Source organism: Lissotriton helveticus, chromosome 4_1, assembly GCF_964261635.1.
Source record: "Lissotriton helveticus chromosome 4_1, aLisHel1.1, whole genome shotgun sequence".
Lineage (NCBI taxonomy): Eukaryota > Metazoa > Chordata > Amphibia > Caudata > Salamandridae > Lissotriton > Lissotriton helveticus.
Genome location: NC_136063.1, coordinates 73205002 through 73217104, shown reverse-complemented (window position 1 = coordinate 73217104; position 12103 = coordinate 73205002). Strand labels below are relative to the sequence as shown.

The 12103-nt window shown below is 43.4% G+C and overlaps 1 protein-coding gene across 1 annotated transcript in view; it reads left to right on the top strand.

Moving 5' to 3' along the window:
- The window catches only part of DGAT1 (diacylglycerol O-acyltransferase 1), a 151983-nt gene extending 141954 nt beyond the window's left edge, over positions 1-10029 (top strand). The window contains exons 16-17 of the mRNA XM_078686451.1: positions 1087-1149; positions 6791-10029. Coding sequence (XP_078542577.1) covers positions 1087-1149; positions 6791-6946 — 219 coding nt within the window. The 3' untranslated portion in view covers positions 6947-10029. The remainder of the gene's footprint in view (positions 1-1086; positions 1150-6790) is intronic.
- Positions 10030-12103: the final 2074 nt, after the last annotated feature.

Sequence of the window (12103 nt, the reverse complement as noted above, 5' to 3'; positions counted from 1 at the left end):
TGCAGCCGGCAAAGCTCGCCGTTCCTCACAGGATAGCTGCCCCTCACGATATCCTGCACTGTGGTCGCCGCCGTACTCCACAACGGGCCGGACAGGCCGCAGCACCTCAGAAGGTCTCTGTGGTCACCGCACCACCACGGGGCCTGACTTCCGCTTTCCAATCCACGGGCTTTCCCAGCGTTCCCTGCTGACCAGCTCTTCCGACAGCTCTTCCGACAGCTCTCACCGCTGCACTCGGCCAAGTTTCAGCCAGCTCCCGTTGTCTCGTGTCTCACCCGTTCCGCACCAAATTTACATTGGGTGTACAACAAGCAACAAGGTACTACTGGCTCGCTTGCATTTTGGATGTGCGCATCAAGCCGTTAGTAGGAGGAATATAGGATAATTGTTCCGGTCCTCCGGAGCCTCGCGTGAGTGCGGCCATTCAGTTGTGCACCCTCTAGCGCCCCCCAACAAGGAAGGTTCTTTCGTAATGCTCTTTCTGATGGATACTCCAACCGCAGATTTCTCACTTCCCTCGCACCTTCCCATTCTGTGGAGAGATCTCTTTGATACTCCGAAAAGGGTCCCAAGTTAGAGATTGGCACAGATAATCTGCGGAATGAGACGTATATATGGAGCTGATGTCTTGGTGCAGGGTTAGTGCTTATATGCTGCTTCGCTCCATCACTTCTGGGGCCGTACATGGTCACCGTGGAACCTCACTGTGCCACCTACCGGCACGCTGAAGCACTGCTGGAGAATTGTCCGGATCCAGTCTGCCACCTGGGGATATTCCAAAAGTGAAGAATCTGTAGTTAAAGTATCCACCAGAAAGAGCATTACTAAAGGTAAGGAACATGTTTGCCTGTACTAGGGAACTGTTGAGTACTTATTTTCATTTCACTGGTTGATTTAAGAGTGTCATTGGTAATACCAGCATGGGTTTTGAGAGACTGATTCCATGACAAAATGCAAGAGTAAGTCCCCCCAGTTGGAAAACTATAATTGGTATTGAAATTGAGCTGTTTAAGGGTTTCGATGCGCGTTTTCTGTCTTCATGATGCTTGAGTATTTCAGTCTAAGTGATGTTCTTGTTGTTTTCAGTATCTGGTCAGTGTTCCCCTGAAGATGTTTCGTCTCTGGGCGTTCATGGGAATGATGTCTCAGGTAAGACACTGGCAGGTATAAGCTGAGCAGAAGTGTTACTGAAGAGTGGTACTAATGGGTAACTGGAATAAAGTTCCTGTTTGGGCATTGACCGCAATGATTATTTGAAAAGCCAAAACCAGTTTGAATGTAGGAGATGAATAATTGCAAAGACGTTTATTAACTAGCTGTATTGAAAAATAGTATATCATGGGAGCTGGTGTATGTGTGTCCGTCTGTCTATAATTTGGTCTAATGCTTGGTTGCCAATCAGTTATGGACAGAATATGGACCTTGTCCGGCATACCACTGAACCTGGTGGAACAGCCCATACAATTCCATGCTTCAAATAGGTACTTCACTACTGTACACCATCAACACTTAGAGAATTAGGGTCAAAGGGATGTTTTAACGACCTGCCACAGTTCTATTCCCCAAATATACAATAACACAAGGAACTGGGGGTCTCGCAAAAAAAGCCGACAAATGCCACAGAACAGAAAAGAAGAAGATAAAGTGAAAGAACAGGAGTATTATGAAGAGCAAGAGACCCTTGCGCAGAGCTTGGATTCCCATCAGTTGTCTCCGTGATCAGTATCATCATCTGGTTATCCGCCCAATTGAATGATATGCCTCTTGATCATAGAGACTATCTTCTTTGGAAAAACTCTCTTACTTGGGTCAACAAGAGAGGGCCAGACACAGTGCGTAAGCAGATCATTTGTTGCTTTAATCATGTAAAAGTGAGTGCAATTATTAAAATAGAGTTGTTAGGAGAAAACACATTTTATTCCAGATATCCCCTCACACTCTAAATAATAAAACTTTAAAAGAAAACAAAGTTTATCTCAAGAGGCTGGGATTCGAGCTCGTGTCCCCAGGTTCCAAGGGCCACAGCATGATCCACTAGTCCCACCTCCTCCCCTAAATAGTTTCTTATGTAAAGTACCTGGCAGCCCCAACACAACATCTTCCAGTTTGATTGTTTATGAATTAAGTCTATCACAACCTCTTTCCAGGTTTCTTCATTCTTTTTGGTGGGTTAGTCTATTGACTCATGTTGTCATCTTCTTGCTCTAGATACTTGACACTTTTATCATATTTATTGAGGCCATGTTTGTCATTCGCCCATTTTGTCATCCATTCATAATCTTGGTTCATGGGTTAAAAAGATCAGTGCTGTCAAACGTCTAGGCACTCTGTTGTCCTCAGGATCTTTTTTTTTAGGTTGACCATCCCGCTGTTTAGACAACACCGTCTTCTTTAACCTGTCTATGCCAATGAATCTCTGCTGAAGTCCTTTGTGTCTTATTTACAGTCTTATTGAACATGGCCTTTGAATTTCCCCCAAGGCTCCCGAACAGTGATTTTGGTTACCATAATCATTCGGTATTCTTGAAATAGGGGGATGCAAGCCCAACCACGACAATGAGTCTAAAAATTCTGGCAGCTGTGGAACAGAGCCTCAATTCCCACAAACTGGAAGGGTCTTGATGGCTTCCTGGCAACTGATTAAACAACTGCTCATTTCTGTTTGTTACCTCATGTGGAATGCCAGAGTACTATGCCTCTTAAAATGATAGATATTGTGTATTGTATGCTTGACTGTTGTGGTGTCACGGTGCTGCATTGTAGTTTGTGGTTCTCACTACATAATACCATAAAGAAAGGTTTTAAAAAAAAAAGTTTGAAGAGTCTTGCCCAGCAGTAGACCGGGCATAATTTACTTCAAGTCACTGCGCTGTGCGTACTATACCCCAAAACCCCAGCATTTGTGGAGCAGATTATTAATAACCCACTGGTGCAGGGTCACCACTTCGTCCACGGGTTCTTACCAAGTAAGGAGGAATCAGCACTGGAGCGAAATACAAACCATAGGCCATTTATTAGCATTCATTAATGGGGGCCTCGTCCGACAAGCACCATAGAGACACTCAAGGAGAAAGCGCACGGAACAATGGTTACATGGGATTTTATAGCAAAGATCACTAGCAAGGGACGCCCAGAGGTAAATAGAGCTTTGGGCAGAACACACAAATGAAACAATTGGTAAGAATCAACAGCCTTGGTGCCTTGTGTAACTGTCTCGTCCTGAAGCTGCACAACAAGATAGGCTATTTGTGTAAACTTTATCTAAGGCTTTACCATTGTTTAAAAAAACCCTGTGCAGACGCCAGCTGTTCTTTTGCGCTGAGTCTGCATGTATACACAGCCTAAAATGCCCCAATCTAGATTATTTACCAATGTTTATGCAGGTGCAGTGTCAAGGAGAGAGCCAGGCTGAAAGCAGGGCAGGGGTGAAAAATAGATGAGGCACAGCTTAAACAACAAACGAGAGAATCGGATTTTACATTTCAACACATTGATATGGTTTTTGGACAGACTCTTGCTACGCACAATATGAAGCCCCGGACGCGGGCTTCAAACATTGTTCCTAGACGTGACTTGGAGTGGGGATACTGGGCTGAGGTGATCTTCGCTCTGCAGCAGATGCTAGCCTGGGCCATCCCTCAGAATCCTAGGGCTGGATAGAGAACTCATTGCATTGGATTGGCACTCCTGCTGGCTAAAGACAGGCCTCGTTGCTAATGGGGCAGAGGCTGCTGCCCGAACCTAAAACAATGGGTCAACACAATGGGATTTTGTAATGAGCAACTAGATCTATATGCAGAGCTTATACCTGCGGCATCCAGACCCAAGGATATCTGGAACCCCTTCAGTGCATACCTTTTGTAGTCCCCACCACAGGAGGTAGCTTGATAACCAGCAAGAACCACAGGTGAGACACACATCCCAGTGAGACACTACCACCTGCCAATGAAACTATGGAAGCCAACGACTCTACCAAAGGGGAGGGACTTGCGCATATGCCACTAGCCAATGTCAATTTCTTAAGAGACTTTGTATTTTACCTTATACTGTTATGTTGCTTATCATTAATTGTATTGATGGTAAAACGTTAATAAAAATATATCAGAGAGCCACACTTCTCTATCATTTCCTACAGGATTGATGGGATTTTGGGTGGGTGCACCGTACCTACATCCATTGCCCATAGATGTGAAAGTCATCGGACATCTAAACGATGTACCCATGATAATCCCACTAAAAACCCTTTGTATTAACAACTGGGGATAGTTTCTTGTTCTTGATCCACCGTGATCGGTGCTTTAATTGGTTGGATGAGTATCAAGAATTAAACCAAATCAACGCGTCTATACTCACTTGAAAAGAAGGATTTGTCTTCATTTGTTTATTTTGGATAGACCCTTGTGCTGACGGGTGTGAGACACTTGTGCACACTTGGGCGTGAGATCCTGGTGCCCCCTCCCAAGTATTGATTAGCAATGATCGAGTTAACATGTAATTGTAGCCTTGAAAGAGTTTGGAGAACGAAATACATTTTGGCTGAGGTTTAGGAATGGAGTGTGACATACATGTGTCTTTGGAGAAAAATGTTTGGGAATGAGAAATTTGCTCATGCAAGGACACTTAATGTACAGATGTTACAAATGAATGCTAAAATCTCTTGGTATGCATTTGTTTGGCATTTTTGAGTACAGTGCATGTTGGCTATCCTGCTTGCAGTTAGCTAGAAGCATTCTGCAGGGGCCTTGTATGGATGTCCTTTGTCCCTTTCCATAGCTGTAAGCGTGCTCCAAGTGGTGGTGGTTAACTTTTGAACTGCCTCTGACTGTGGGTGGGCTTTCCACTTGGCTCTCCAATTCTGTTACATTAGTTGAGCTGCCTCAACTAATTTGAGGAGACTTGAAGAGGCCTCTGTCTTTCTTTTTCATTTTTTCGCTCCTTTTATATCTTTCATTTCCACACCCCTTTAATCTGTATTTATCTCCTCAAAGCCATCATAAACTGGGAGCAGCCAAGGTTTTTTCCTCCAGAAACCACCCTTCTTCCAGCTGTTGTGACCTATTCTCAAAGAGGCATTGAATCTTAGATACTTCTAGATATCTCAATAAAACCAGAAGGGCCCCCATCCCATTTGTAACCTGAGCTTCACAAAATCTTCTGAGAAGCCGGCCCAACCCCCCTGCCTTTGGCTGTGCCTTCCAAAGGCAGCAGCAGGGTAAGTATCAGCAGCTCCAGTAGGGTTTCAGTTGAATTTGTCCACCAAGTCTTTGGAACTCTTCTTCAGCAGCACGTTCATCATATCTACAATCACCATGCCCAACTTCCTGGGAATATAGGGTGACACTCCAACCTCCATGCACCCTGTCTGGGCACTGGCAATGATGTTCTGGTCTATCATGAGGTTTTAGGTCCTGTCTCCTTCTGAGAAGTATATTTCATACCTTGTGCACAGACACACAGACTCATACACCTAATCCTTAACCTCCCGTTCACAGGAGGAAATTGTGGCAGCTAAATGTTAGTACCTTTGTTACACCCACCACACTTTTACATATGTATGCTCTGCTCTCTATCTTTGTTGAGCCGCACATATATACTGTATCAACTTCCTGTATCATTGACCTTCTACTCTTTTGTAATCCTAGAGGAAATACCACTTTAGGAATCTTCCAAAGTTTGTCACGAATTTACAAGCATTGGTAAAACAAACAAAAGTCTGGAATTTGTATTACATAATGGTGCATCTTCATTGACTGGTGATGTTTGGTGTGGTTCTGCAGATTTCTGAGCTGGTAAATGTGAAAATGTCCCAAAGGTTAATGGATGTTTGAATGGATGAATGAGAGCACAATCATCCACTCGCATCACCCCATATTCAAAGGCTCGCCGATCCATATAAATTCGGAGACACGCACACAAACCTATGCATCAATTACCTTGCACTTTCACTAGTAAAAAGCCAGACCTAGTGGTACTGGTTTGTGAAAATAAGTTCTACTTCCTTTATGCCAAAATGTGATACTGTATTTTCAACCACAATAATCACAGAACTTTAATGAGTTTTGTTTTCAGAATCTGGTGATTAACGTCTATATTGGATAGTTGGTAGTTCCCATCAGATCGCATTAGTGGCATCATGGACAGGAGGTGTCCTCTGAACCCCAAGTCACTATCCTGCCGACAGGCCTTGGAGTCATGATCCACAGTAGATGTCTGCAAATTTTCGCAACTTCTTTGATCCTTTTCCTTTTTACTTATAGGCATGTTCTACAGTGGTCATCTCTGTATGTCTTTGACCTGGAGACCCTAAATGCAAGCATCCTCGGGCATTGATGACCAGCCCAGTCTTTATTCCTCATATTACTATTCTGCACTAGATTTGGTTTCATAGACCTGTTGAAGGATCAAGAAGCCCTTCCGTAGTCCCAACTGAAAGATGTTACTGCCCGTCTACTCAGATGACATCTATGACCATTTCAAAGATTGCACACTAAGACCTAGGGATGGTCGTCATCTTTATAATTTAAAATAAAATGTTTCCACCTTGATGGGACTCTGTGTTCTGGGCTTATCTGAAGCATAGACGGGAAATGCACAGGGTACCGAAACGATGAGGTGTAGCGGAATCAGTAGAGCAGCCACTTTGCATCTTTCAAACTAGATCAGTCATAGCACATCCTTCTGGAGTTCAAATGTATTATGCAGGTACCCACTCTTAAACCTTAGCATGATTATTGATTGTTGACGATTCTTTCGTTTATAATCTAATTGGTTCTCGCATCTTTTCTCGCAGATTCCTCTGGCCTGGTTTGTTGGAAAGTTTCTGAGAGGCAACTATGGGAATGCAGCTGTCTGGATCTCTCTGATCATTGGGCAGCCCATCGCCATCCTGATGTATGTCCATGACTACTACGTCCTAAACCACGAGAGGGCTCCGGAATCTCCATGACGCTCCGGCAGCCTTGGTGGTTGTCCGCTGTGAAGCATGGTTGGACTTTTTTAAGCACCAGCAGGAAAAAAAAGGGAAGAGCCGCAAGTCATGGCCCACTGGATGGACAATGGCTTTTACCTGATTTGAATAATTTTATATGTGCAATGTATGTTTGATCAAAGCAAAATAACATGAATGTGGAGCACCAGGGAAAATGATTTGTGGTTTCAAATGTGGAAAGGACGTGTCTGCCAGTTTCCTCAACTTGGGTTTGTCCGTCACCGAAGCTCACTGTAATAGTCCATCCAGACGCTGTCCTTCTTTCTTATGTGGGGATCTCTAGATCTGCCATGAACAGTCGATTAGGCACGGTTTATTTTCTTTCCATAATAGTGTTGATCACTCCACTCCAGTGTCATTGCTCAAGTCATTTCAATACTACAGGAAGGTCTCCGGTACAGAAAAAAGCATATTCTAAATAAATTTTCTCCAATTTCAATACAGATGTTGATTATCCATCCAATACGAAGTGGTTCTGTATCACTCCACTTTAACACCTGACTACACATGACCTGAGCCATACAGATAACACTTAGAAAAATGTTGGGCTGGGAATCCATTTATCTTACCTCTACACACTCAAGAGTTCTCTTCTGTTGATAATACTGCTTCTTTAACATTTTCTTAAATTGATGTGGCTGCTTGTTTGAAGTCCCCCCCCCCCATGTGTCCATGAATATTCTGAAATACGGTTTTGTAATTTGAAGGAAGTCGTCTTTCAACGTCATTGGAACTAACACTTTTTGAACTAGTAATTGGGAGGATGCCATGTTTCAGTTTTTTTGTAAGGAAATGTTTCACAATCTCTGGACAGTGCTTTTCTACAACAGTTTTTCAATCCGTAATATTTGCTTCAGAACTTTGAAAGGGGTTGTTCTTTCAAGCTATCGAATTAAGAGCAATTTCTTCTAAAAACTGGTATGAGAGCTTGCTGGGCTAATGTACTCATAGGTTTGAATCCTGCCAGGTCCACTTAGATTTTCATACTTCAGAAGTTGTTAAAAGGATGGCAAAGAGTAGTGACACCACTCCAAGATGACTGAGTTTGTGAAAAGTGTACTGTGTAAGTGTACCATTATTATAGCTCTGTACTGTTTTTGTGTGGTTTTTGTTTTACTTCTTACTCAATACTTTTTTGAGGTGCTCAAATAATGGTTATGCGGTTATTCTATTTTTAAGTGCGGTGGGAGCAGTGTGATGATCAATCATGTTGTATGAATGTATTATCGAACTTTGTCATAAATCGTCTAAACCTCAAAGTTATGAGACACTCGTTCCATGGGATTAAATAGTCCTTCCTCTGATGAAGATTGTTACAGATGATGTATATGATATTGTCTCCACCAGTTCTCTTCCGCACTAGCCGTCCTTCTCAAGAAGGACAGGTTGGCATCAGGTTCTCTACCCATCTATTTCCAGAACAATCTTGAACATAATCCTTTAGATGCAAATTTGACGCCCAGGGATCTTTGGTATCTTTCATTAGCACGACGCCACTGTCTGTCAAATCTACATTTGATTAGTTTTGGTTTGGCCACTTTCTCAGTGAACCATCCTTAGTGTAGGTTTTAAGTGTAATCCTGGGTTGGATGGTTTTTTGCTCAAGCCCTTGAGTAATCTGTTAAAAAATATCTACTATAGTCAAAGGTCTGTCAGTGAAAGTACTTGTCATCTAGGAGTAATTCAAAATCAGGGTATTTACATTTAATTTGCAATTGAATCTTTTTTCTTTTTGTAAGGAATCCTACAGGAGATAAGATAATCAGATGAAGCAACAAAGATTTTTGCAGTAATTTAGACGCAACGGTAAAGAGTAAATCTATTGTATGAGCAACAATTTGTATTTCCCATTTGGCGGAGGGTCTTCCATGCGTACCGAAGAATGGTGGTTATGGCATTCATATACCCAAAGGTAAGAGGCCTGATTTAGATCTCGTAGGATGGGTTACTCAGTCACAATGGAGACGAATATCCTGTCTGACGAAATATAAATTCCTTAGGATATATTGGGATTCATATTTCGGCGGACGGGATATCCGTAAGCCGATGTGAACGAGTAACCCGTCCGCCGAGATCTAAATGGGACCCAAAGTCTCATAGCTTGGTTAGAGTATTATACTTAATGATTGGAGAGGACATAAAATAAGGAAAGGAGTTTCCAAGATCTTTGTCAGTATTGATTGCAGAAGTGGTCAGTAAAACACTAAGTATTCAGTCTGGTCTGTTATGGTTACGAAAGGCGCAAACAATAATTCAACCTTTCCTGGAAAGTGGCATTAATTAATAGGCCGATGTAAATATTAACATATTCCTCTTCTATTTTCATATGTCTACTGCCAGCCAGAAAATGTGTTGTACATTTGTGATGGCAAGAGAACTCTTGCATCTTACGTTGGCCGGGCGCAATGCATTAGGCAAAGACGTCTGATGGTTCTGCTGCTGATGGCGAATCTCCTCCAAAGCGAGGCTCGGCCAGGTAGATTGTTCTTACATAAAGATCCGTTAATTAAAAGCTAATCGCTCTCTTATAAAGAAAGCTACTTATCACCGCCGCCTTTATATTAAAATAGGGCACCACAGCAGCCCTTTAGAGACGTCTCACTAGCAGAGATTTGCAAGGCTGACAATCGAGTGAACCAAAGCTTTATCAGGTGGATGTCTGTTTCCTTGTAGTCTCCTCTCAAGGATGCTAATTCAAGGTGATCTGTTCAGACAAGGGTATGAATCTTTGCAGCCACAAAGTTGATCTTTGCAAAGAGTACGCAGTTTGCATATGCTATAGTACTCTGTTGTTGAAACTCTGTGCCTGTCCTTGCTCTCATGGTAAGAATTCTTCTCTTTGAAAGTCTTTGTCTTAATGTTGCTTTGGATAATGTGTTTTGGGGAATGGGCAATGTGAGAAGTGTGCGTTTAGTATGCGATTACAGTGTGTGCTGTCAATTCAACGTCTGTATTTGTATTCACTGCAATGTTTTTTTTAACTTTGTAGACTGAATTTATCAAGTGGAAAATGTGATTAAAGGTGATTTTATTTTTAAAAAGGTGTACAAATTTGTGAAGTTATTAGAAGAATAAGATATTACAAATATGGAACAGTGTTTAGCTAATAACTCACATGTATGATTGATCTGTAACCACCGCTTGTGGCACAACTTGTTAACCTCTAAAAATATGCGTATTCTTCCCACATACCCTCCTCCCTACCCCGCGGTTGCCTGAATGCAGTGCCATCTATGTGCAAGGTAAAGGTATGTTGGCTTTATCAGAAGTCTTATGATGATTGGCTATCCACCTCTTAGACCAAGCAAAAGAGTATTCCTTCATGCTTCTTTTGATCAGTGTTGTTCTGAAAGGGACTTCTAGCCTCAAACCGCAGCTTTTGAATATTCCCCGTGAGTCAGTGATTCAGAAACTTTAGCAGTACCTCTGCATTCTAGTAGGTGGCGCCGTGTTGCTCTGCACTGATGCTGTTCCGCTCCAGAAATGATGTGTGGAGCCTATGTAGGTGCTGCTCGCTGACCTCAGTTCTTTTTCTTTCACGCCACCAAAAGCGGATCCAAAGCTATCTCTTGTCTCTTTGAGACCTCGCTTTGCCCCAAGACATTGTACAACAGTGTGCAAGAAATGCCGCCTCCCAAAATGGCAGTTTTTAACTACTGTTGGGATTGCAGCAATGAAATGTCTGACCCTGATCAGGTTTTCCTGTTACGCCTGAGGTCGAGTTACAACCTTAAGGCCTGCAGTGATTGTGCGTCAAAACCCATAGGCCATACTAGGCTACAAGGCAAAGCTCCGTTGCCATGCACCATAAGACTCTGGGACAGTACCCCTCCAGGTCGAAAGTTCGATCTTGGTCCTGTTCCAGATCCCGAAGTTGCAGTAGTCATTCGAGGGAGCGGTCTTCGTCTTGATCAAAGTTGTTGGGTAAGTGTAGGGAGCTAGCTCTGTGTATACTACACCAAAGTAAGGTATAGTGTCCACAGACCAGTGAATCCCAGAGGCTCAAGTAGATAGTTGTGGGCTGTGTTGAGCATTTATTGTAAACCCTCGGGTAAGAAATAATTGCACAAACTCAGACTGAATCCAGACCAGTTTTTTTGTATAAAACGTTATGTTCGAGGTATATGAGCTGCAGATACTACACTTTTGTATTAGATCGCCACCTGGTGTTGGGCTCGGATGATTGCATGTTGTCGTCTTGGAAGAAGTCTTTTATAGTCACGAGATAGGCGACTCCTCCCTTGGACGATAGTGCGCATGGGCATCGGCTCCATCCTTAGATTGTTTTTTTTCTGCCACTGGGTTCGGATAAACTTTTCCCACTCCGCCTCGAAATCTACTTTTCAAGTACATTGAAGCGCAAAAAATCATAAAAACTTTACTTAACTAACTTTGATATCGACTGACCTAGTTTAGACTCCCATCAGCTCAATTCCGGTCGTCGATGCGGGCCATTGGGCCTATCCACGCCTTGAGGCCTACACCTCATGGAAAGGACGCCATTTAAGAAATGCCCGAGTGTGGAGCAAAGTTTCCACACAGTGACCACCACGAGGTCTGCAACCTGTGCTTATCGCCAGAACACGACAAATCCAGCTGTACAGCCTGCGCGTCCTTTCGATCCAAGAAAACCATCCGAGATCGGAGGGCCCATCGACGCGACATGCAGAGATCAGCTCCGGAACCGGTAGACCTCTTCGACGAGGAGGTTCCACTCATTCCCGAAGAAGATTCCGATGATCTCCAAATCGTATTAGAGGCAGACGACTCAGATGACTCCATACCATCGGGTCAGCGCGTCAGTACTACTGCCCCTGCACCATACACCATCCCCTTTTGTATCGCTTTGCACCATACACAGCACCCAGAAACAAGGCAAAGGTCGACATTCCGCCTTCGGGGCCCAGTCGCGACCGAAACACCTATTCAAAAGCCCAGTCATCGAGCCCGGCTCCAAAGAAAGCAGTTAAGCCTTCCGGTAGCTCTTTACAGAGCAAGCCGCACGTGCCGATCCCACCAGCTCCCTCGGCAATGAAACCGAAAGAAGTCTCGGCTCCAAGACCGTCGACTTCAAAGACAAAGGTGCGAAGCCAGCGTCTGACGCCTTGAAGCCGA